At 41.4% G+C, this 27,350-nt stretch overlaps 1 protein-coding gene across 3 annotated transcripts in view; it reads left to right on the forward strand.

Moving 5' to 3' along the window:
- The first annotated feature begins 684 nt into the window (after positions 1 to 684).
- Positions 685 to 27,350, forward strand: part of osbp2b (oxysterol binding protein 2b) — a 48,333-nt gene continuing 21,667 nt past the window's right edge. The window contains exons 1-2 of one of the 3 annotated variants that reach the window (XM_025911957.1): positions 685 to 1,787; positions 7,735 to 7,943. In XM_025911957.1, the coding sequence (XP_025767742.1) occupies positions 1,630 to 1,787; positions 7,735 to 7,943 (367 nt within the window). In that variant the 5' untranslated portion in view covers positions 685 to 1,629. Of the gene's footprint in view, positions 1,788 to 7,734; positions 7,944 to 18,096; positions 18,389 to 27,350 lie in introns of those variants that run through there. The other 2 variants (XM_005473366.4, XM_025911959.1) reach the window with 2 other exon arrangements.

The following is a 27,350-nucleotide window of genomic DNA, read 5'->3' on the forward strand; positions in this document are numbered from 1 at the left end:
TTGGTTGTTTTTTGTTTTGTTTGTTCTTTCTGATGGATTATTAAAAGCATTTGAGAACAACAACCTTGCTCTGGTCCCTTTTTTTCTCCATGTGCTTTTCATGGCTTCACCACATTAGGATCATTTCTACAACATTGCCATCTTGTGGTAAAGCGATGTTATCAGGAACCACATCAGAAGCATCAAACACACACACACACACACACACACACACAGACACACACACACACACACACTAGTTTTAACCAACTCAGTTCATTTAAGGTGGCATTGTGATGATATATTCATTCTAGACGGACTGAAAATTAACTGAATAAATGTTTCTGTACTGTAAAAGGAGGCCTGCTGTACTGAAAGACATGCGTTTTTCAAGAGGGACCTGACTAAATACAACACATAACAATATGCCAAGTAAAGAAAGACATAGACCTGACATTCAGTACACACACAGTTGAACACAGACATGCAAATCATATAACAGATAAATAACAGATCATTACAAAAGCAGTCACACTGACCAAAAGAGCTATTCTCTCGCTCCTTTAAAGTGGACAATGCCATCTCCTTCTGTAGGATATTATTCCAGGAAACAGAGGCCGCAGCTTTACAAGCCTTTCCCCTTTATTCCATTCGGACTCTGGGGACAAACATTTGTATAACATTGTGAAAGCGTAGGCTTATGCTCGTTGTACTGGTGATGGTGGGTGGAAAAAATGATTATTTGGTTCTATCTGTGGCCCTGTTTATTGTGCATGTATATCACGATCCCATTTAGGTGACAGCATAATACAAACTAAAAGAATAAAATGACACAGGTTGCCCTGGGCAATCCGGAGATTTAAGATTAAGTAATAACACAGCAAACCCCCAAAGAGCAGGCAGTAGCTCTGGGGCACGGCTTTCTTAGTCATGTGGTTTATTTGTTACTTCAAATGCACTTGTGCTTTTTCACAAGTAAAAGCATGCCAAAAGTGTCTCACCCTCATGTGCACCGGTGCCACTGATTTATTAGGACCTGGATTATAAGCAAAGGCACAGGCTGGATTAACAACACTGATGATTAACTTGGTTTGTTTTCCCTACGCAATCTGACAGCATCAGATCTGAAATCAGGAGCCAAAACCGCATGTCAAATGTTTAGGAATGTTTAGATAACAACGTCACGTGGTGCGGGGCTGAATTATAGACTTGAATTGATAGAGCGGACACTCCCCCTCAGTGCACAATGAGTGGCCGGGGCAGCGGCCGCTCGCTCCCTAAAATTAGTGCCACAAACTGTTTATCGCTGTCGTAATGTAAGTAATTTAGTTTGATGGCAGCCTTATCAGGTTACGCTGAGACCATGTAAGGGCTCTCCCTTCTATCCAGCCCAGCTCTGTGCTCTGAATCCTCTGCAGTCTGCATCAGCAAAGTGTCTTGGCATCACTTCTCGTCCTTCCTCCGGTGTCCATTCCGGCGTCATGTGAAGGGGGCTTACGGTGGTTTCTCTCGCCCTACACCGGACCCTCTTCCGTCGATCTCATTCGTCAGTGCCGAGGTCCTCGTCCTGGTGGACCATCTGGGGGTAGTGTCCCTGTCTCCGCTGCTCCCGGTTTATCCAGCACTCTGTGGCGTGCGGCGGAGCCGAGGATGAGCGAGCAAGGGAAGGGCTCGGCATCCGCCTCTGCCGCGGCCCCAGCACCAGGGTCGGATACTTACAAAGGCTGGCTTTTTAAATGGACCAACTATCTGAAAGGCTACCAGCGGCGGTGGTTTGTCCTCAGCAATGGCCTGCTGTCATATTACAGGTAAATATCGCACACATGGCGTGTATGTTTCCTCCTCCCTCCCCCTGGAAAATGTAAACGCCACTTGTGCTCATATTTCTGTGTCGGCGCATCACTACAGCTGGCTGCCTCAGCTGTTTAGCAGCAGGCTAAAGCTAGCTGCCGGAGCTGTGACGGAGGAGAAAGAAATGATTTGCTTTAAAAGACAGCTGGGCGCGGAGAGGCAGTGACACAGACGGGGACATATAGGGCAGCTAGTCCTTTAAATAAGTGGGAAATCATGTCACGGCAGGCACAGACGTTAGCCAGCACACCAAGCTAGCACGCTAGCCTCCTGTCATCAGCTGTCAGGCGGCTGCAGGTCCAGCTGTACGCCCGGGGACACCGACACGACAGGGTGCCCGACCGCTTTTAACACACATTTAATAACCCTTCGCCCTGAATTCTTCTTTTTATGTGACTGTCACCGTCTCAAATACCTTCACCACATAACCGCCACGTTACTTTTCAGAGTGTATTCATTCATTGCACGGTCACGTTACTGAGCCCAGCCACTTAGTATGATCGCCGTAACGGGATACTGTGCGAGAGAAGGTCGCTATCGTTTATCCGTCTATCCTCGCTCCTATCGCACAGCCAGGTAGCTGCGAGCTAGTGTTAGCTGTAGTAGCACCTGTGGATCAGGTGCTTCCTCCGCGGGAGTCATGTTTCCGCAGGTGCAGGTGTTCAGGCTCAAACATGAGCTCTCTGAATGGATCGTAAAGCACGCCAGCTCCTAGGCTTATGATTCAGTTAGTAACGTGGATTTATACTATAGCACTTCAATTTAAAGCCAGTCAGAATCAAGAAATCTCCTTGGCAACAGCAATGAGAATTACAGACTTGCTTCAGTCCAGTTTATATATTATTTTATATAAAGCCAAATCAAAAGAACAGTCGCCTCAAAGCGCTTTATATCATAAGGCAAAGACCCTACAATAATAGAGAGAAACCCCCCAAATCATATGACCTTTTATGAGCAAACACTTGGTGACAGTGAGAAGGAAAAACCTCCTTTTGACAGGAAGGAATATCAGGCAGAACCAGACTCAGGAAGGAGCAGCTGTACCTGCTTTGTGTGACATAATCTTCACAGTTTTCCCCCCTAAACTCCTTTGATTTGCTGACAAAGATGGTGGGGAGAGAGGCAGAAAGCCAGATCTTGAGCTGCTGTTTAGTCATGCAAAATTGGTTGATTTTCACTTTCACTGCTCGGCTGTTGCATGTTTAACCTGTTTGTTTGCTATTGCTGCTGCTTTTGTCAACACTGAAACACCCTGCTTTATTTGATGTACACAGATGGTTTCAGCAGTTTGTACATCATACTGAGGCCTGTCATGTTACCAAAGCATTTATATCAGTGGGATCTTTTGGTCATAGTGTTTTCCAGCAACAGATGTTCGCCCTGTCTCTGACCCAGTTTCCCTAATTAAAGAGTGAAGGTGCACCTAATGGCATTAACCTTCCTCTGCTCACCGTGCTGCGAGTCAAAGCCATGACTGTGAACTTTAAATGCTTTCACAGTTTAGATGGCTCTAGCATGATGTGTTAATGCACTCTGTAATTGCTTGCAGCCATAAAATAATGCAAATCTTAAGTTGATCCCTCTGGGTTAATGTCTTTTTCAAATGTCATCTTTAATTGGGAGGTTAGAGTGCTTGTTTAAAGGCTGTCCTGCATGGTGAATTCTCATCAGTATGTTTGCCTCCCCGGGCTGTGAGGCAAACTTCTGACTCATGATGTTTTCCTGCAGCTCCAAAACCAAAAATGCAGATTGAATAGGGAGCTTTCTCTACTCTGTGTGCTGGCAGAAACACGATCAAATCTCTTTTCAGACCATTTCATGCCACACTTTCTGAAACAGACTCTTTGTCTTTTAGTGCCAGCTGGGTTATTTGACGGAGGTGTGGTAGATGCAGCCCCACACCTGCCCATGCTTGTGGTGAAAGGAAAGACGCCTGTTGCTTCTACCCTCTATTAATAGTCCATTATGTTGTAAGGTGACTGCTGTCCCCGGAGTAAAGGTAGCCCGTCGACATCTGAGCACAGAGGCAGTGAAGCGAACGAGCTGTCCCCTCCACTGCTGTCTTCCTGGCAGACCACATTGTGCGTGTCTGACTTCAGGCTTTGTGTTGCACCTTCTCTGGCTGACTGTCTGCACTTCTTTTGTGAGTGAAGTAAAGGGGAAACAGTCAGTCAAATGTGACAGCGTGTTAGGTTAAAGCGTCTTCTGACTGTTTTTTGTCTTTAGGTTGAAGCATCAGAAGAAAGACGATGTCACTTTGCATCAGCGTGTTATCTGATTTAATGGAAAGACAATTCACAACACATTAAACCGTGTCACACACTTTAAAGCAAAGACAACTTTCATCAAACCTCATGTTGCATGACCTGCATTTAATCACTTTTGCTTTGTTTATTCATTTGCAGCACCCCCCCCCCCTTTAAAAAGTGCTTTGTATTTGTGATAAATCAGTACTGACAGACATGGCAATTAAGACTAGTCAATACCCCAAAGGATTCCTTTCATTCAGGCCTGCTGTTGACAAAGCAGCGGGTTGGTTCTTTGAGCTGGTGCTGAGACACAACTGCTGGGTTATAAGAAACGGTTCGTGGGTTGACTGACGCACTCAGCACTTGCTCCTGTTAAATTACAATGAGTTTTATAGAGATTCAACAGGGCAGTAGTTATTGATTGGTTAAGGCTGTGACACTGCAGTTCTGTCTGGCTTTTATTCTGCCTCAGGAATATCAGGATGTGTATATATATGTATATATATATTTAAAGTTGCTCATTAAGCAGAGCAGTACATATGACAAGATCTTTACCCCCTCCCTTCTTTTCTCAATGAACTTCTTTAATTAAAAAAAAAAAAATGCATAATTGACTTTTCCTCACAGTTTTAATACTCTCACCTCTTATAGTATATCCAGCTTGGTGTGTTAGGGAAGATTACCGGGCATTAAAGCTTTGAGTGCTATTGGAGCTGCTGTATCAGTAAAACCAATCTTGCTCTTCATACTAGATCAGGCCTTCCATGTTTCCTTCTCAGCTGCGGGAGAGTAACTAGATAGTATCAATTTAAATGCTCGGTGGGGGGGCGGCACCTCTTGTGTCCCTTTGGAAAGTCAGGTTTTGGCGTTACAGCTCACACCTCTCAACTACTGGGTGCAGAGAGGCGGGGAGGGAGAGGGAGCGGGGAAACTGGCCAACCTTCGGCCCAGCTGGAGGGTAAAGCCTGGCCTGAATCCTGTTTACTATTCTGACACATCAGCAGAGTGGCTGGAACAAGAGATGTTGCTGCGCTGATCTAATCTTGTTAATGGGCTCGTTTTTTGGTATTTGCACCAGGCTAAAGAGTGTACATCTTAAAGTGTGTGTGTGTGTGTGTGTGTGTGTGTGTTTGTTTATGTCAAGCTGAGGGCAGCAGAGTGCTGTTGAAGAGATCAGGGGCTCTGGCCACATTTTCATTATTTCATTGTTTTGGTTTTTCAGCAGGTCATGTCACACCATCCGTGCTGCAGTGTCATTGCTTTTGGTTTCCTTATCTTTCTTTTCTTTCATTAGCATGACACCGTCGCCGGCTTCCTCTCTGTCTTGTGATAGCCCGCAGCCAGAATAACAAACTTGTCTACTGTGCATTCTCATGCTCAGGGTGCTCCCTTGCCGCCTTCTGTGTGCCTCTTCATGCTTACGGCCGTCTGTTCTGTGTTCTTCACTGGTTGTTGTTTTGTCATTACATGCTCCAGATCGGTGGATTTGTGTTTTATGAGGATTTGTGCGCAGGGGACCGACAGGTAAAGCACTGCATTTCTCTCCTGGCTGAGCGCAACATGCAGGACCTCTCTCTTACCCGCAGCAGCAGCCCCCATTCACCTTCCCCCATCCCCTCTACTAGTGCCTTAATGCCTCCGTGGTTCTTTTCGCTCTTTCCCAGCTTCTTTTTTAGTTTCCTTCACTGTATGATTTCATGGCCTTTGCATGGCCTCACCTCCCCATAGGGCAGAAGCGATCAGTGTGGCTTCTCATCTTACTCATCAGCAGCACATTCCCTTTGTTGACCCACTTAAATCCGGGACTCTGGAGCTGAGCTCGGCTGAAATCTGGGCTGTTCAGGATCGCCGGCTGCCCCTCCGCGCTGCTTCGCATGGCCACAGTGCGGTGTTGTCTGCGCAACTGATGTGCACCGAGTGCCAGAGGAAGGGTACACTGAACCACTTGTTCTGGACTGGCATTATAACAAGACTTGACTTCAGCCTGTAGAAGCTGTATAAGGGAAGCCACTGCCTGGCAGAACTTTTAAATACACTTCAAACTCTCACTCAACAAGGCGGCAACCACCTTGTTAGTGTCAGCTGAGGCTGGAACTGTTGGGGAGCTTAGTGCTGCTGAGAGGCAGCTGCTTGTGGCAGGGAGAGCTCACTGAGGATGGATGAAAGGATGTTAGGACCCACAGACAAATTCACATGATTGCACGGGTGTATGCGTCAAACGGGCCGTTTCCAAGGGTATGAGAAGGGCAGACATGTGACACGGAGGGCTGAGCGTCTGTTTGTTTCATTTGACACAACCTCTACACTTCACAAGAGCGAGTGGAGCATATGATTTTGCTGATTAATTGCTGCTCCCCGGTTGAGGCTGTTAATCGGCAAAATCAGCAGTCTGTGGTCCGGCTGAAAACCTGCTTCAAAAGGCCACGAGGGTCCATCCGTGCCCTGCAGTTCAGTTCACTTAACTGTGACAAAATGTCAGGCAGCCGGTTTTCAAACGCAGAATGTTAAGTGCATAGTTTTTGTAGAGTTTTTTCTTTTCAGTTATTAAAAAACTAGTTGTATTTAAACGAACCTCATTGAAATGGATTTTCCTTTGAATTCAGTTCAATTTGATTTTCTTTATATAGCACCAAATCACAACAACAGTCATCTGAAGACACTTTATATTGTAAGGTAAAGACCCCAGAGAAAGCTCCAACAATCAGATGACCCCCCTGTTAGCAAACACTTGGCAACAGTGGGAAGGAAAAACTCCCTTTAACAGGAAGAAACCTCTGGCAGAACCAGACTCAGGGAGGGGCAGACATCTGCTGTGGCCAGCTGGGGGTCTTCTGTATTTGCCTGTTACATATTTTCATTCAGCCACACTAAAGGAAACTATCAAAACATGTAGAGGATATGTTTTTCAGCATAAAACTACTGAAATAACTACTGATTGCATAGATTTCTATTAAGTACAGCTTTTTTGTTTGTTTTTGCTTTACGTATATGCAGAGCATATACGTAAAGCATATACCCCCCCCCCCGCAAAGGCCCATTTTGAGCTAGAAACAGCCCTGCAGTACACTTTTGTCAAAGACTTAAACAATACATATAGTCATCAACTCATACAACCCACTGTTCCCTTTACCCTTTGTTCTAATCTCTTGTCCTGCTGCTTTGGCTCTGTCTCCCTACTATCGCTCTGTCATTTTTACCTCCTCTCACACTCTGTTCTCTCTTTGTTCACACTGTTCTTCATTGTTTGCCTGTGTTCGCTCAGACAAAGGCCTTGTTATGCGCAACAGTTGGACTTAGAGGCTACCCAGATACCCACAATTCAACACACTCGCAGCAGGGGCAGTCAGGTCACGCTGAGTGAATCAGGAGCTCCATTTGTATGCAGGTGTAATTTCATGTATGAGATTGTGTTTGTTGAGTGGACTACTGTTAACATGTCCTGAAAACTGACTGACACGATCACCGTGGATATCCTCTGTTGCTCCTTACCTCCCTGCTTGTTCTTAGTGGCCACATGCCTCTTCCACTCACCTACTGCTGTAATGGATATGAACATGAATTTACAGTGTTAGGATTGAATGATGTGATTGTAAGACAGGGAAAAAATAAAACAAAACAAGTTTTCAGCTTTTTCTACTTGGTGCTTTGTTTGCAGGACACAGGCAGAGATGGCCCACACGTGCCGAGGAACTATAAACCTTGCAACTGCACACATCGACACAGAGGACGCCTGCAATATTGTGCTGAGCAGCGGCGGCCGCACTTACCATCTGAAGGCCAGCACAGAAGTGGAGCGGCAGAGATGGGTCACGGCATTGGAGTTGGCCAAAGCTAAAGCCATCCGCATGATGAACGATCAGTCTGGTAAGGACAGATGTAGTAACCGGCTGCCTAAATAGAAAAACAGAGCTCTGCAACACATAAATTGTGGGCAAGATGGCTGTGAGCTGGTGGTGCAAGGTGTTACTGGTCAGAATGCGATAAATAACAAGCTGGACCGAATCAGTTTGAGCAAAAAGAAAAGTGTGCCTTTGTCTTGTTTATCTCAGGTGATTTCACTATTGGTTAAGCAGAGTTCTGCACAGTTTTTAGGCCAGTCTAGAAATCTGGATATATTTGTTTTTGTTCCTGGTCCCCGGTGTCCAGTGCTATTTGATATTCATCACAGCTGTCCTGCTTCTTTAATGTCATTCACATTCCGTTATGAGCCAGGAGAGGGCAGCGCTGTCTGCTCACTCAACAAACTGGAGTATGCTAATAACACTGTGAGAACCGAGCTTCCATTCAACCTCCTGTCAGCAGAACACTCTCCTTTCCAAGGGGACTTATTCTTGTGTGGTTGTATTAAAGGTTTCTGGTCAAAGGCTGTGGGAAAAGTCTAGGAGAGCCGTTTTTCTTCACGTTTCACCCTGGCATCGTCCCAGAGCCTCTCTGCCTGGATGTTTTGCAGACAGGGCCTAGAGAGACTGAGACAGGCTATATATTGCTCTGGCCTCCATTTGAAAGTCAGATCACTAAATATAGACTTGGGCAGGAGGGGGATGTGAGAGCTTTTCAGCTCATCACTTCCAGTAAGCAGGACAGGAATGCTTGTATATTTGTATTTTGAAAAGGTTAGGCTATTGAACAGCTTAGCTGTGTGTGTTTGCGTGTGCATGCATTTTTTGTGGCCAGTTCCATTATGCCGATGTCCAGCTAAAGCTTTTGTGCCACTGCAGTTTGATGTCCTTTACTTTCTTCATGGAACATGACCTTCTTTGTGTATTTAACCAGTTTTGCTCAGCTTGGTTTCCCTGCTGTCTTATTGGTAGTTCATCATCCAGAGTGGGTGACATAGACACAAAGCGGTTTCCATTTAATGGGGATTTTTTTTTTAAAATTCTATGCAGGGAAAGTTTGTAAGATGCAATGTGTGTGTGTATTTTGTTTTTTGTTTTTTTGCAGCACTCACTATATGATTATGTACATAAATACCAGGAGTGGCTTACAGTGTTGTAAAATGTTTTGAGTAGTCTATAAGACTAAGAAAGTGCCATATATTGCTAGTCCATTTATATACACACGCACAAAATCAAAACGGCACACACTGTGACTTTTTAATCCATAGTGTGTCCCAAACTCCTAAAATGCTGCATCCTACAGCTCCCATAGTGCAACACAGCATTCTTTTTGTGCCTCTTCAGCAAAGTCATTTTAAATTCAAGCAGCCAAACAGCTCTGGTCATTTATTTGGCCAGTTATTTTTGAATTAACTTTAATTTCAACGCACATTAGGACACAAAAACTGCATATAGTCCACTTAAAAAGTTTGCTGACTTTGCCCCAAAGAAGTTTTTTAAAAGTGTTTATTTCCTTCTGTAGAAACATTTCAACCACCATACACTTTAACAACACGTCTTGTTTGCACAGGCAGGCTTTAAAAGTCTCAGGTCCAAGCTGAGATCACCACAAAGATCCCATTAGAAGTTATATTTTAAGTCAAGGCCCATAGAAGGTGTTTAAATAGGCTGTGTAATAATTCAGAATGTATGCTCATTTTAAAACATGAAGTCACAGAAAAAGCACCTGTGTGCACTGTAGTAGTCACTCAGGGTATGCTGTTGCTTTCATAGCACATGATAGAGAGTGAAACTGTCAGTCTGAGCCTTTGTTAAATGGTTCATATAAAATCATAGAGCCTGAAATCTCTATTTGCTGCATAAATGCTGTTATTACCTGACAAACATTAGACTTTTTAACTTGATGAAGCAGTGAGTTGTGCACACTTTGTTTAAATTTAATTATCTGTCAACTTCTGCTGAGAGTATTGCTTTCATATCGTCTTAAATTACTGCATGTCAGTCAGGAAAAAGTGTCAACATTATATTTGTGGTGAGTTTTGTTTCCAGCGTAATGCAGAGCATATTGTTGTTTATCCATGAGCAAACATGGATCAGTGACCAGGCGCCTACATTTACTAACTCGCTCTTCCCTTTCTGTCTCTGCCATCGATCTCCTCGGGGGAGCACAGTGTAAGCCACGAGCACATGACTTGCGTGTCAATACAGACCAGAACTGACAAAGCGAAGTCCTTGACGTTGCCTACTGTTACTTTGCTTAGACATGCAGTGCAGTGTAATTTTTAGGCCCTTATTTTTTTTATCTGTCTTCTGGATAATTTACTGGATTTCAAGTCTCTCTCTGTCAGCCGGCCATGAGATTCGTCTTGTGTAGACCTGATCTTTCAGTCAGTTGCCTTAATGAATGCTGGTGTCACTTCTGCTGCTTTTCCATTTGGCTGACTTTTCTCGTGTGCGTATTGTCTTAATTTAGGCTGAGATTGGCTTTCTAACTGAGCCTACTTGCTGAAATCTAAGGCATGTGAGCTCAGCAGGTGGCAGTGTTTCCCCTCACTTCACTGTGACCTCTCTCGTGGGTTCCTCTGCTTTGTCTTCACGGCTTGTGAAAGTGGGATCACAGCCCGACACTGCCGAGCCTGTAAATTTAGCAGAAGCTATTTTTTTTTTCTTGATAAATTTTAGTGGATACTGAAATGGTTTACTGGAAGTTTAAAAAAAAAAGAGCAATTCACTCTGGTAGTAGTCATCTACGGGTGTTTCTCTGAGTGAACTCGGACAGATGCAGCTCAGGTAGGCATCGGTATCAGACACCAATCCATCAGGCGTGCAAGCAGATATGAGTCTGGAGTTTTCATAAAGCGGTGCATTGATCTGCACTGGGTGTCTAATCTATAAGCAGTACAACTTACTGACTCTTGGTGACACATAAACTGGAAGTGGATCAGTTATTTTTCTTTCTGTCCCCTGTTGCATTATCTTTTATTGTAAAGAGGGAGCTCTGTCCAAGGTCCTGAAGCCTTCTGCATGTTTTAAAAGATGAAGAGAGCACAGATTAAGTATCGCCTCTTAAACATGCTTCTCTCAATTTTTTTATTTTCATCAAGCTCAGCTCTCCCTGCTCCCCACCTCTTGGTGTGAACTGACTACATTGTTTTTTTTATTTTTTATTTTTAAACCTTCTTATATTCTCACCAGCCCTCGCTCTGTCTGATTTTTCCCGCCCCGCCCTCTCTCTCTCTCAGTCTCTCTCTCTCCGTCTTTCCCGGCTCTCTCACTGAGCCGGTTGTGCTGCTTTGCATCCAGCAGGGTTTAGGTCGGAATGGAATAACCATCATCATCTTTCTTCAACTCTCCCCTCTCCACCTGCTCTCTGTTGCTTAAATAATTGCGATTGTCCTGCCAAGTAGTGGGCGATGATACAAGCAGCATAAGGTCTCCCTCCTGTAAGTAAATGGCTTTTCTTCCATTTGTGTTGTCCTCAGGAATCTGTGTGTGTGCACACTCAGACTTGGATATCTAGTTAGGATGATTTAGATCTTGCTGTGTATTTATCATGTGTCAGCTATTGTATCTGTGTTTTTGTTTTTTGATCATTTGAAGTGATAACTCATCAGTGTGGAATTAGTGGTAGTTTAAGTGTTATTTCTGTGCTTAGTAGATGACATTGAAGGTGTTTAAGCAGAATAGGGAAAAGATTAATATATATAATATATAGAAATTGAGTAGAAAGAAATGAGTATAAAAAGCTGTGCATCATTTGACGTTTAGGGTAAATGAACCTTTTAGGGCAGGGAAGGAGACTGATTAGAGGACAGTCATAATGTGTGCAACATCAGCCTACATGGCAGTAAATCTGGACTGGTAATGTGTCTTTGCATCAATAAATTGATGATTTTGTCTAGTATGTGATTTTTATTATTATTTTTTTATTAGGAAAAAGTGTTTTTCTTTCGTTTTCTTTTTTTCCTTTTAGCTGTTATCACCCCATTTTGCTGTTATCACCACAGAGCCAAAAACTACACCTTGACATATTTGGTGAACTACAAACAAGCAGTTCTTACTTGATTTAAAAAAAAAAAAACACAACAACAACAAAACAATTTCCCAATTATGCTGCTGCTGCTTCATTTGCACTGAGCTTTAGCCATGAAATGCTACTTTCTGAGCCTGTGAGGGATGTTATGAAATGACAGATGGTGTGCTTATTATCTTCATCAATTAAGTTCTCCTGTGGCTGTGTACTGAATTGCTTCCCCTTGTTTGCGTTGGATGTAGACGGGTGTGCCGGCTGAGGTTGATTTGCAAGATCAGCTCCGTCCCCAAAGACGAGGGAGATGGAGACAGAGAGATCAGAGCTACTTTCAGGCGTGTGACATAACAAACATAACTGAAGCCAGGCTTCACAGTGAGCCTAAACGCTGTGGTTGTCCAAACAGTCAACCAGGCAGAAATGATACGAGTCTGATAGTCTTTTTTTTTTTTCTCCTCTGTGTTTTCTGCCATATTTAACTTCCTGCTTCCTTATCTGTCTGTAATCATTTGTAAAGGTAACCATATGAAATCAAATCTTTTACTGCCTCACGGTGGATTTAACCTTTCTGCACTCTGACTTCCTACATAATGCCGGCCATGCTGACACATTGATTTTGGAGTTAGACGCCACCTGTCTTTTCTCCCACTGGTGTGACATTCTCTTTAAGCCCCCACTTTGTCTGTGATGTTTTTGTTTTTTTCACTGTAAACAACCTAAACTGATCAAATCCATTGTCATGCTTTGACTTAAAAATGCATGGCATTGTCTCTTCTTTCTTCCCGTCTTCCTCTGCCACTGTATTTTGAAACAGTTTTCAGTAAACAGTCTCCTTTTTAGGATAATCATGCTGAATGAACTCTGAATCACCCTGCCTGTAGGTGACTGCTGTCTGGAAAGAACAGAGATGGCAGTTTACTCTTCTCTTAGTCTGCAAAGACAGTAAAGATATCTTTTACTGGGCAAACACGTTGCTTTGGGTCCTGACGCTAAATCAGCACGCTTGGTGTTTAAAACACAATTTGAAATTGCTGCTGTTAAACTGAAGCAACCTAAGTCTTGTAAGTGTTAATTTGACACATCTGTATACCTTGGTTGTAACGAGTGGTTAATTGAGTTAATGTTGCCTTCCAAGCATTTTTGCCCAGAGAACTTCCGCTCACTGGTTTCTATTTTTTTTTTTTTTTTTTTTTTTTTTTTTTTTTTGCGCCATTCTCTGTCATGTGGGAAAGTCGCAGGAAATCAGCACTTTATGAAATACTTAGACCAACCCATCTGGCACCAATAACCATGGCACTTTCACAGTGGCTTAATTGACCTTTCTTCCCAAATTTGACTCTTCTTCCCTGACATTTATTTATTTCTATATTTTAGAAGCTCTCGAATAAAGCCATCACCATCTTTGATGTGGGTGTAGTTGTAGTTTTCATCTATCGTGAGTTAGCCACAGAGGCTTTGTTCACCTGTTTACACTCGACTGTAATGGTTTGCACTCACTACCATTTAATATTAGAAAAATAGCTGCATGTTGGCTTGTCTAGATGTCAACTACTGAATTGTATATGATTTTAGTAGTTTCTGGAAGGGATCAATTTGCAAAATTTAGTCCTGGATATAGCTGGATTTTTTTGTTGTTTACAAATATCATTCTTTGATAAATATGTCATCTATTCTTTATTTTATTTATTTATTGATCCTTACATAAATGTGTTGGATCGAGCCAACGTTAGCTCTATTATTCTTGTCCTTATAAAAACATCTTTACTGAATAATGCACGTACATTAATCATGACTACATGCAGTCAGTGAGCCATGGAGCTTTGTTAAATAGAATCTACACCTTATTGCTGGTATTATTGTCCTCGTCTTGCTTGCAGACTCAGTTGTCTGCTGCGTGTGGTTTAGCATGTACGCTGACCTTCTATATGCTGCATGAAACCTGAAGTGGTCATTAAGCTTGCACTGTGTCCGAGTCTCTCACGCATTTTCTCTCACTCACTTTTTTCACTTGCTTTTTCATTTTTTTCACTTTTTTTTTTTTAGTTTTTTTTTTTTTTTGTAATGGATTTCAGTGCCATGACACGTTATTTTTACTATTAAACTGAAGCTGATATATCCAAAACTAATACCAAGTCATTCCAGTTGATTAAAAGCACTACTGGATAGAGTACGATTATGTGCTGTCAACCATCAGTTTAATCTAACCCAGTAATAAAAACCTTGTTCTTTGTGGCCACTTACAGATTACAGCCGAGCAGGGATGACATAAAGCAGAACGTTAAAAAAAGTGTTTTAAGTCTTTTATTTCTTTCTTTATTGATTTGTAGTTTCATTTTCAAACTTCAATCCTAAACCTACATGATTATCGTTTTTATGAATGTGAAGGTAAGCGATTTGAATCGAAAGACATCTCTGCACTCGACATGAACTCCCATTACAGCAAGCGCTATAATGAGGTATGTATTGCAGCAACATGTTGTAGCACCACAGGACACCATGACAACAACATAGACCTTCAGCAATTTGCAGTCACGAAACAAAAAGAGGAATTTTAGCACAAATGTATTATTCACTGCGCACACGCTGACTCAGTGTTTTGACAGCTTGTGACCTCTGATTTCTCTTCTTTCTTTTTTTTCTGTTCTACTGGGCAATAAAGGTATCTGTTTAAAGAGATGTCTAGTCATTCAATGTGATAATGAGTCACTCAAGCTCTGAAATCAACCATTCAAAGAATCTTTTGATTGTTGAAATGTTGCTGTTTTAGAAAGACTCCTGACCTTAAGCTGATTAAAGTGGTCACACAAGACAACCCACGGATAACGCTGAACTGAAACTTGGCTTCTAATGAGCTGTGGTTTCAAAAACACTGCCCTGTCAGTAGCCCTGGTCAATAGCCGTTTGACTGGGCGCTATGCTTATTAAGATGGTTCATTATTTATTCGCCGTGTCTGTGCTGGAGGAAGATCCTGGGCAGGAGTATAAAAAATATATACATATAGATTAAATCAAACACTTAAGTCTAAAATAAGATCCTAAAACTACAGTATTTCAGACTTTACACACAGAGACTATCGTGTGTGTGTGTGTGTGTGTGTGTGTGTGTGTGTGTGTGATAGACACACTGAGATAATTACGTAGCCTCTGACAGAAGGTTAGTCCTCTTTGGATAAGATTATCTCTTCAAAAGTTTGGATGCATTTCAAGACACGTGCCAAGATATAGAAATAGGTATAGAAATAAACCGTCCCTAAAAGTTTAAAGGCGCACCATAGAGGTACTTGCAGTGTCAACACTAGCATCTGCCATGCAGCGATCGTACCTGGAGTTTATTGTCAGTGGGGCTGGATGATTCATTGCCCCAGCGTACCGAGAATCTGCTTTAATTTCACTCTTCTGCGTGGGCCATTCATAGTGTCTGTTTGCGACCGCTAAATCGTTAAAGTGACGTTCGGTCGTCTTACGTTTGAAGGCAGTGAAGGCTGAGACAGGAAGCAATTAGTCTTAACTCTTACATTTGTGGTTAATTAAAGATCTTCCACCTCCTTCGGATAAGTGGGTTATCATCACCACAGGAGCCTCGGTCCATTAGGTCTGCTTTTGGCTTATATTTCACTGAAGTCAAATTTTGTATTTTCGGTTCTTAAATGTAAGTGCTCTTGTTTCCCCGGCGATGGCGAGGAGGTACAGTGTATCGCACAATGTGGTCCTTTATGTGGCTCAATAACATTTATGTGGCTTCTAATGCTTTAAATAATCTCATATTGAGCATGCGACTTTTAAAATGCCATCTCACATTTTTCCCACGTTGAAACGACTCTCGCTCTTGAAATGTTTTACTGGTTTTAATGAGCTCCGCGCGTCCAGGCCGTGGAGGCCGTGTGTGTGTTTGGGTTACTGCTTCCTAATGCAGCAATTACACTAATGAGACTGTTACTTATGCTCTTTAAACACCGTCGTTCGCTTTAGTTTGTCTCTCAGAAGCTTAGCCCTTCATCTGTGTGTCCTCCAGGAGAAAATAAACTTTCTCAAAAGAAGATCATGTGATATTATCACCGAATTTCTGAATGTAAAAAATCTGTTAATAATTGTAATATTTAGCAGCTATTAATTTGATTCAGGTGCCTATATTAAAATATGTATTTATTATCGTGGATAAATTGGATCTTAGATTGATTTACATCAAGGGTGATGTCAGAAAGCTTAATACTGAGGACAAAAATGTGTTTACGAAGCTGATGCATGTCACTTAAAGCCAGCAGAGGGTTGTGCTCTTTTTGCATGGCTAAACTGAACTGTAGCGAAGTAAAGAAATGAAGGTCAAGTGTGAAATTAATTGTAGTTTCATGCTTCATTCCCCCCCGAACATGCCCCAAGACACTTAGATGACATTTTTTTTCAACAGTCTTTCCTCGTCAGCACTTCTCTCACCTCACTTACAGCCTCTTTCCTGTTCATTGTTGGTGCTGTTACCAGATATTTCTGCAGAACATCTGCAACAAAGGTTTTACAGTAGAGGCTAGCAGTGGTTTTAATCAAAGGAATAACTCAGCATGTCCATTTCAGGGCCTATTCTATAGAAACAATATACATTTTTGCCAGTGGCTGTAAATCTAACAATGTATCTTTCCAATAGTAGCCTGGAAAAGTAAACTCTTTGTGAGTCATTAATAACAGTGTGGGCTGTAAACGATTTTGAACTTGTGGACTGGAGTTTGAGCTGATTGTCATGTTTGATCATCGTAAAATTGCATGAAATATATAAATAATCGATTTCAAGGAGTTCCGTTGGAAATTTCATGTCATTAATTACATCGGCCAGCCTAATACAAGCATATTCTAACTGTGCCCTTAAAACTGTTATCATAGAAAAACATAGTGGTTCCATAGAAAAACACATTTTAGGAGAAAATACTTGTTCTAAAATAAATAAATCTGGTTTTCACTTAAACAATGTTGAATAAATGTCTCTAAAGGACAGCCTAAAATAATTTGATGGCTGATTTGACCTTTATTAAAATTCTGATTAGGCTTGGGAGTGGTTTTATGCAAATAATCTTTGAAACAATTACAGGATACGTTCATTAATTTTAGTGTATGCATCAAAATGATAACTTTGGACCGAAATGCATGGCTTTAATGGGATTATTGATACAACATCTGAAGAAGTTTCACTGAGGGCTGGCCACAGCAGAGGGCTCTGAATATTTGATTGGGACAGCTTTTTTTGTGTTTCCTGACCCAACCCTCTCAGAGTTTTATTTCCACCTGGGATCATTTGCATGTTAGGTGAATATGTTAACCACTACAGTCTGGAGCCATTGTTAATAGAATGGCTTGATAATTAAACTGGAATTAAATTAAAAAGACAAAAGCAGTACTGAGAACAAGGAGACAGGCAAACAGAGCACTGGGTATGTGTATTTCACTGGTAAAGAGGCTCTTAATCCTAAATTTTCCTTATTGAATCTTCACCTGTATAGTTTGGTTACACTGGCAGTAATGTTGCAACCTTCACCTTATTTTGAAAAGTTATGGACTGAGGATAGTTATAGTACCCGAAATCATCCTACAGTATGAATTCTTCTGTGTTGTATAGTGACACTGACAGGAGGTTAGATTTTATAGTAACTTCATAATCAGCTGCTAGATGAGCCCTTTAATGATTCTGATAAAGGATAATGACAATAACACTGGAGGGATACATCAATCAGTAGAAGTGGAAATGGACATTTTATTGGGGTGGTTGCTTTTGACCTTTATGCCCTTGGTGAGTTAATCTGATTTATTTTATTTTATTTTTTTTCCTTGTGCCTGATCATATGCTCTTTATTTCAAAAACCCAACACAATCTTTTGCAATCTCTGCCATTAAGGTTTGTGAAAAATTGTTGCCTTCTGTCATCAAGCTGCCAAAGCATCAGGCAGGCGGTAACAGAGAGGAAACAATGTATATTGGTCTAGATGACTGCTGGCTGCCGAGTCCTATCTCCTCTCTGCTTCACTCACTCCCTCTCTCCCTCCCTCCATCTTCAGTCTGCACTGCACAGAGAGAAGCATGTGGAGGGGAATTGTAAATGTGCCGAGCTATGTGAAAGTGTGTATGCAGAGTGCACGAGTGTTTCTGAGAGACAGGGACAAAGTATAAGAGAGAGGAATTACAAGCGGGGTGCCCGCTTCGCTCCTGGCATTATTGTAATTGTGTGCTGCATGTGCGTGAGTATGCATGTAACTGTGTGCACGCTGCAGTGCTGAACAGGAAAAGTTGCTGCTTCAGCCCACCCTTCTCTGGGATTATGTAGCGTCCGAGGGCAACACTGCGTCTCGGGAAGCGTGGCGTGGGATCGGGCCCGCAGAGTGGGATGAAGGGCCGGAGCTGCTGGGAGTCGGGGACCATCCGCTCCCTCTGCAACTCAGGCTGCCTGAGTTCACTCAACCAGGGTCAGTACAGTTTTGGCTAAAGCTACAGCACGGCAGCATAGAGCCGTCACACTCCTCGCTGTCCAACAGCGAAAGCTTCCTCATTCCGCCATCTCCTCGTTATCTTACGTTTGAAAGATAGCTGTCATTCCTCCATCCATCTCTCCCTCTCTCTGTGTCTCCTATCTGCCGTCACGGCTCCCTACGTTCCCGCAGCCTACTTTAACAATGCAGCACCTCATGCTGTAGAAAGAGCGGTGTGTCATCTTTCTTGCCCTCTTAGCTGCATGCAGTCCTTTCTTCTCTTACCCCGCTTTCTCCTGTGCTGCTCTTACTCACATTCATTTCCTCTCTCTTCTTTGCGCCTGCTCCACCTTACATTTGCATATGGATGAGACAGAGCCTGCCAGGCCTGCGTATTGGCAGTGTGTGTCTGTGTACACATATTATGTGTGTAGAGTTCACTGCACCATCACAAACTGTAAACTGGGAGGTCCTGTGTATCCCAGGGTCCTAGAACCTGTTATTTACATATTGTAGTAGGATGGTGGATAATAAGTCTCTGTTATTTCTACAAATCAGTATAACTTTGTTTCCCCCATTTAACACTTATAGGAAATTATAACTATAAGATACTGGTAACAGATTTCTTGCAGAACAAATCCATGTGTAAATGACTACATGGTTATCTTTGGAGCAACAATGATAAATGTCTCAGCCATCGCATCTCCCCTCAGTATAAAATGTGTCTATCCATTTTATACCGGCTCTTCCAGGTCTCTCACTTCATCTATTGCTTTCCTGCCCACGGCAGAGTTGGACAGTGTGGAGTTTAACAGCTGTGCTCTTAAGCCCTGGGCTCCCAGTCCCCGCGCTTTGTCTGTTTGTTCACTCAAATGAGGTTGGCATAAGTAGTGTAGCTCCTGGTGTTTTAAGATCTAACAGTCCTTTTCATACTAGACTTCCACATACTTTCTGTAATGTGAATGCGAGTGATGAAACTGCATAAAGAACAAGAGTCAGGATCAATACATCACAAATCTCAATATTGGTCCAAAAGCAATAAACTGGATTACTTCAAGGACAAACTAATAGTGCTAACAGTACTGAAAAGTGTTTAATGAAATAATTTAGTTTCTGATGTAGGGTTTTGATTTAAGTTTAAAATACAAATATAAAAATGCTTGTTGCATTGTACTTTAAATATATGGGTGTGTACTGTTAGTGTCATATCTTGCAAAGCCTCAGAAGAGACGGTGTTCACTGATATTTTAAAATTTGAAACGGGGATATTAAAGAAATGAAGGTTAATGCACTACAAATGTAATGGCTGGGATTGTCTGTTTTGATGTAATATTTAATTAAATGTATTACTAATGTACACCCACCTCTTTTTTGTGAAATTACCTCTTAGATGACAAAGTGTTGGACACTAAAAAAGAATGTACTGTACTTCAGTAAACTTATTTGACCCATGTTGACAGAAAGAGAAACCATAAAGCTAAAACTGTCCTGAAATCTGAGGATTACAGGGACTCTGATATTTATTCATTTGTATTGCAAAGACTTGTTCATCTCTTTTTTTTTTCTAGATGCACTTCTTAATTATGCCAGTGAGCATACAAACACATGCACTCACGACTCTTTATTAGGTACACCTTGCTGGTACCAGGTTGGATTCCTTTTTACCTTCAGAACTGTTTTAATTCTTCATGGCACAGATTCAATACAGTGCTGGAAACATTCCTCAGAGATTTTGGTCCATATTAACATGATCGCATTGCACAGTTGCTGCAGATTTGTTGGCTGGCCATCCATGATGTGAATCTGCTGTTCCACTACATCCCAAAGGTGCTCTTTCGGATTGGTATCCGGTGACTATGGAGACCCTTTGAGCACAATGGACTCATCTTTGTGTTCAAGAACCCAGTTTGAGATAATAAAACACTGTGCTTGAAGCGGCCATTAGAAGATAGGTACACTGTGGTCAAGTGATGGACATGGTCAACAAGAATACTCAGACAGTGGGGTTTAAATGATGCTCAGTCAGTACGAAGATACCCAAAGTGTGCCAAAAAATATCCTCCAAACAATTACACCACCAGCAGCAGCCTGAACTGTTGATACAAGGCAGGGTGGATCCATGTTTTTAGGTTGTCATATTCTATTCTGTTATGCCATATTCTGACCCTACCATCAAAAAGTTGTAGCAGAAATTCAAACTCAGCAGACCGCAATATTTTGCCAATCTTCTTTGTACAATTTTAGTGTTCCTATGCAAATGGTAGCCTCAGTTTCCTGTTCTTAGCTCACGAATGGTACCCGATGTGGTCATCTGCTGCTATAGCCCATCTTCTTCAAGGTTCTACCTGTTGTGCATAAAGAGATGCTTTTCTCCACACCTGTGTTGTAACTTGTGATTATTTTAGTTACTGTTGTCTTTCTATAAGTTGGAATCAGTCCAGTTATACTTGTCTGACCTCTGACATCAACAAGGCATTTTAACCCAGAGAGCTGCTGCTCTGTGGATGTTTTCTCTTTTTCGGACCATTCACCTATAAACTATAGAGGTGGTTGTCTTGATGCATGCTTAATCATCCAGGTAAGGAAATCCCAAAAAGTTGATTCTGTTCATCTGGACGTGGCGTTTTCAGTGGGAGAAATGTTTCATTACACATCCAAGTGACTTCTTCAGTCTCAGCTGACCGCAGGTTTCCCCAACCTTATAAACAGTACATTTACATAATGACTGAAACTAGTACCACTGAATGAACAATGGGCTGTGAGGTCAGTTTCTTGATCATTAATATACAAATTGTCATGATCAAAGCTCACTGATCATTGATCAATGACCATGAGAACCATTCAGAGAGATTTGGGGAATGGCTGCAATCACAGCATTGTAATAAGGCGAAAGATGTACCCTTAGGCCCCCTCCTCGATTCAGAGGTGGTCTTTCCCTTTTCACATAAATGGCCTCTTTGACTCCCCGCTCAAACCAGCGTTCCTCCCTGTTCAGGATGTGTACATCCTTATCATTGAAAGAGTGTCCACTGGCCTGTAGGTGTGAATAGACTGCAGAGTCCTGGCCTTAGGAGTTAGCTCTTTTGTGTTGTGACATCTGCTTCACCAGAGGTTGTTTGTTTTCACAGATGTATAAATCACTCCAATCCTCCTGGCACTTAACAGCGTAAACAATATAATACTCTGTTTGTGTCTGGGGACCAGATCCTTGAGGCGGACCAATTTTTAGCGCAGCGTGTTTTGGTGTTTTAAAGCCACAGATATGCGGTGTTTAGAGAAAATGCATCTCAACAGTCCCGATACTCCTGACACATAAGGGATCACTAAGAGTTTTCACTTAGGCAATAGTTGTCCTTCTTCTTTCCTGGAAGAGCTGGAGCTTTCTTTAGGTGCTTTCCAAGCTTTAACAAATGTCCAGCTGGGATAACAACATTTACTCAGGGTCTTCTTGATATGATGTTCTTCTGCTTCCCTGGCCGCTCTGTGTTCGGTCTGTATTGTAGTGTCCTGATGACACCCAGTTTGTGCTGCAGTCGACAATGAGAGTCAAACCTTACACCTACGCGCGTGGATCAGTATTTATGGTACACATCAACTTTTAAATGTGCGCCACTACTGATGAAAATCTCACAGCTTAGAAGGCTGAACTTCATTTTTCATATCATCCCTGGTGAATTCGATGTGTTGGTCCATCAAGTTACTGTCTAGAGGTGGCTCTGAGGGAAAATCCCAGCAGAGCAGCAGTTTCTGAAATAGACCACTCCATCTGGCACCAACAGCCATACCACATTTAAAGTGACATAACTCATGCTTCTTCCCCGAGGGTATCTTAACCATGCCTACATGCCCCAAATCCATGGAGTCAAGGCCACGTAATTAGCTGATACAGTAATGAGGAATATAACAGGTGTATGCAATAAAGCAGCCAGTGAGTGTATATAAAAACACATATAGATATAAATAAACATATGAAATAAAATAATCTGAATTGGCTGTTTTTTGTTGTCAAGAAACTATAAGGTTAAGAAAGTTGGCCTCCATTGAAGTCAAGCAATATAAAGACATGTTTTTAGAAGTTTAGTAAAAATTATTAAGCCATATTTGTGGAAACCACTCAGTTCACTGTACCAGGGCATTGCTGAAACAAGCAACAAATGCAGCAGCCTGAGTAATAAGATGATTTGTATTTTACCAATATACCACATGACCCACTGTAAACACACCACATGTGACAGTCATCTTTTGTTGACTGCTGTGCCATTGTCACTGTTTGTAGGACTGTTTTGGTTTTAGTTGTGAAAGGAAATGAAAATGTATTCCTTATTGTAAGGATGAATTTTAATGCCAACAGTCCTGAGTAATCTAGCGACCTCCTTATACATCTAATTGAAATGTTTATGAAGATGATTGGGAATCACAGAAAATGCCTTTTATGCCCATATCATTTCCAAAAAAGTAACGACACTTGTGAGCCATATATTCATGAACTATTTTACTTTTTAATGGTAACATTAGTGCCTGATTATAAGATGTCTAATGAAACTGGGTGGTGTGTCGTATTAGTGGTATCTGAAAAGGAAACGCTCTGTTCATGGTGTTGTGGGTGTGCGAGATCACATCAGCTTGATAACGAGTTATGTCTGTGTCACTGATCTGAGATTATTTCTTTGATCAAAAGGTGAATTAAAACTGTCAGTGTGGACAGGCAGGTGACCTTTTACCTGTCTCCCTCTCCGGACACCACCAAATTTATTCTGCATGCATGCTATATGCATTTTATTAAAAAGGGTCAGAGCACAGGGTCAGGCTTGGTGCAGAATCCCTGCAGTGCCCTGCTGCTTAGTCAGTACTTAGGAGAGATTGTCGTCCAATAAGATTATGAAGCTTTAGAGCATGGCTGCCTCACACTGTCATCTTTGTTTCCCAGTAAGTATTTTAAAAACACCAAGATATAGTAGAAACTCCACTAATCAATGCATGATGTCACTGTGACTACATTTTGAGTGGACCATTTCCTGTGAATCACACGTGTATCTGCAGATGCTTCACGACTAATTACCGAGACCATTACTTGAAAACATGCTGGATTTCATGAAAATCTCAACTAGTGAATTTGTTACCGTTATGTTTAAAGTATGTATATTGGCTGTGGTTTAAACTGAAGAGCTTTCATAGACCGCCCTCCTTCTCTTCATGTAATGGCCTGAGCAGCATTTTGCATGGTCATAAATGAAGGCCTTATGTGTGGGAACATCTATTCACGAGTACGTCCTTTCAATTTTGCAAATATAGTGCACATTAGCCTTCAAATAAATCACTGCAGACTGTTTTAAATGACAAACACAAGCTTCACATTTTCCTGTTGAGTGCCATTGTAACAGCAAACTTTTTATTACTGCTGCAGTACCCTGATATCCATGTCACTGTGTGACTAGACCTGCGTTGATGAGCTCAGTTTGTATTCTGAGGCTGTAGGATAATTAATGACCTCAACCTTCAGACTGTGCATGCAGTAAAGCCGGAGCTATTTAACTCTCGCAGGTCTGATGCACCAACTGGGAATTTGTCAATTGAATTTACTCAGCATAAAACAATATAAACCTATAGTTTAGTAGTCATCAGACTGATTGTTTTCTTTCTTTTTTGTTCGTCCTAGCAGATTATATTAGTAACTTCAAACTCGTGCACAGTTGCTGCAGTTTGGCGTTAATCGTTTCTTTTGTTTGCTGCTTTCTGAGAGGGTTCGATCGGATGCACCGCCAGGGCTGTACTGCAGAGCTCTGGGGACAGTGATGGGTTACACTGCACAGTTTCTCATTTGCTTGTGGAGCGCCATGCTACTGGTTTTAACCTGCTGTCTCCTCAGTTTATCTCCTTGTGATGTATCTCAGGGGAGGTATGGAGCCAGTTGGCAATTACTGGCCAGGATTACAGTTATCTCCCCTGGGACTCATCCTGGCTCTTTGTCTAGCTTGTTCCCTCCACTGTTTCTCATTTCTTCCTTTACTCATGTACACTCCATCAAAATACCCAACAGCAAAACTGTCATCCCTCCTTTCTCTGCTGTCTGTTCTGAAACAAACTCTTTATGTTGGAAATAGAGTGGTCTCAAGTTTACACGTCTTGTGATAAGAAAGGGCATGATTTCAGTACTTATAATAATAAAAATCTGGACTTTTCTGGACACTTAAAACCAAATAATTTACAAACACAAACCTTATAACATATAATTACATTACTGCATACTGTACATAGAGACAAGTAACTGATTATGGGAAAAACATGACCACTAGCTGACATCATTCGTGTCCTCTCGTGCTCGTACAGGAGAGGATGACTGCAAATCGATAGAAAGTTGTTCTGAGGGATCACCTTTGCCCCATGATGAAACATTAACCTGATGGAAGTGGACTCTTCCAGGATGACAACGCCCTAATCCATAGGACATAAGGGGTCACTGAATATTGTGACATGTATGAAAATGATGTGAAGCAAATGCTAATACGTTTGCAGTCAGCAGATGTTGAACACCCATGTGAGCTTTTAGGCAACACCGTCTACCACCTTCATCAAAATTCCAAATGAGGGAATATCTTTTTGTAGAAAGGATGCACTGCCAGGGACTTTAATTAGTTTCTCAGTTGGCCCAGTTAGTTGGTTCACCTTTAAACCCCATCACAAGTGCTTTAAAATTGATAGTGCTTTCACGTGATATAAACTTACCCCGCAAAAAACACTCAATCTAAAAGAAAAACAAAACAGAAAATAACTATATGTTTGTTACTATGTTTGTTTGTTTTTTTCATTTAAATCACCATCTCTAAAAGAGACATACTTTCAGTACTTTTCCCTATGTTCCTACAGAAGGAGTGTTCATGTTTCTGAAACAGACGCGTATCCCAGTTTGCTAATGTTTTCTGCAAAGTGACAGGTTTAGCTACATAAATGAGAATTTATGTCAAGTCAAAACAGAAAAGCATGTACAATAAATGTATTTTTCCCTCCATGTGGATATCTGAAACATCAGGAAACATAAAGGGCATTTATGTTGAAATAAGTGACGGTGTCAGGGCCCGACAATAACCTGTTGTCCAAATATATTGTCTCACACAACTGATTAGATATCAGGAAATTACCCTCTTTCAGCAAATATGGCTATTTTGACTGGACCTTAATTAGACCAGTATGAATAATAGAAAAAGAGTCCTGAAATATAACTTTACGTTTAAAGCACGCAACAAATTCTTTAAGTGCTAAGATTATTTGAATGTAAGGTAATGCCACAGCTGCCATAAATTAACAGTATTAGTAATGACCAAATCCATTTTTCATGTTTCTGCAATAGTTAATCCGCCAGTTTGTGCAAGCTCCATATTCCAAATTATATTTTTAATGAAAATTTCAATTTGTCATCTCCTATGTGAATTTTCAAAATTTACTGTTTTAATAAAAAAGCAGAAAAAAATGGTAAAGCACATTATTATTTTTGATCAAAATGCCAGTTTACAGCTATTAGCTTGCATAATTGAACAGAAAATAACTGTCTTGGTGGCTAAATGTTGCACTTTTAGCCAGCTGTAAAATTTGGTAGAAAAATCATGAATTTACTGAAGCTCCTGTGTTTTCTTGTTTTCATAACAAGTTATCTAATACATTTGTTAAGCATGTATGTGTTAACATGACTCTGTTTTGGAATTAAACAGTTTTCATTTCCTAATGTTGAAATGATGAATTCATTCTTTATTATCATCATAATAAATTGAATACATGCTGCAGGTTTCAAACCGGCCTCCACAGTCAGCTGCTCAGTTGTTATTGTGACTCGTAAAAACCCTCCCAAAAACGAAACTCTGAAAGTCATGAGAAATAAAAAATTAAAAGTTTTGGGTTTGTTTTTTGTTTTTTTTCGATAAAGCTATTTTAAAAACAATAACAAAAAACACTGGTGTCCCCTTGAATTAGCAGCATGTTACCATCATTAATCCAGAGGGACAGTACGTTTTTCACATTTTCTTTCTTTTTTTCTTTTTTTAAATACGTGTGCATATTATGCCACAGGGTAACTTCTTGACAGCCACAGGCCTGGCTCCACTGATCTGACAGCCTACCCTCAGGGACTCGCAGAGAGACGAGCCCTGACAGTGAGATAGCAGACTACTGCTCATCCAATTACATACTTCTGCTGCCTATTCTCCACCTTCCACTTCCTCCATCACTCTACACTTTGGTGCTTGCTACAAAGATTGACAGTTGGGTATGAGTGAAGGACAAAGGAGCTGTATACATGCGGAGGAGCTAGCTGCTTTGTGTCCATGTGATGAAATGTTGTGATTGGACAAGCTATGACCTATACAATACACATGTGTGTAGCTTAGTTTATGCCAGACACAAATAATTGTTTAAATTCGGTCTGAGAAGGAGGACGGAGTAGGTAGACTTGGAGGTAGACTTACGTTTGTGTTAATGCAAGGTTCTTCGAGGTAGTAGGCTGTGGGGGAATGGGGGAGGTACTGAAGGTAGTTCACCCTTGAAGCATGACTGGCATGGTAATGACTTTGTTCTGAGAAACCATCTATCAACATCTGCTGTTGTAAGGGAAGTGGTTGGAGATGTAAATAGGTGGGCTAGGCAGTGGCGCCAATACATAAACAACATAGATCAGCATTTTAGTGACATGGGTTTATTGTAAAAGCCATTACTAATTTGTTAATTGAGGTCCAAGTGATACCCACAACCCAAAGGATTTTCTTCTACAGTATTCAGTCTTGTCAAGTTGTGCTTAACATTTTGTTTTTGCTGTATAGATCTGAAAGGATAGAAAAGGGCATTTCTACTACTTGGAAAAAAAACTTTGTTTTGTGGTTTCTGCTTAAAGGTGCAGAGTGTCAACAGAGTAGAACCCAAATCCAAAATCTGAATTAGAATGATTTTTGCTTGGAGAATTTATTTTGCGTGTGCG

Source organism: Oreochromis niloticus, linkage group LG12, assembly GCF_001858045.2.
Source record: "Oreochromis niloticus isolate F11D_XX linkage group LG12, O_niloticus_UMD_NMBU, whole genome shotgun sequence".
Taxonomy (NCBI): domain Eukaryota; kingdom Metazoa; phylum Chordata; class Actinopteri; order Cichliformes; family Cichlidae; genus Oreochromis; species Oreochromis niloticus.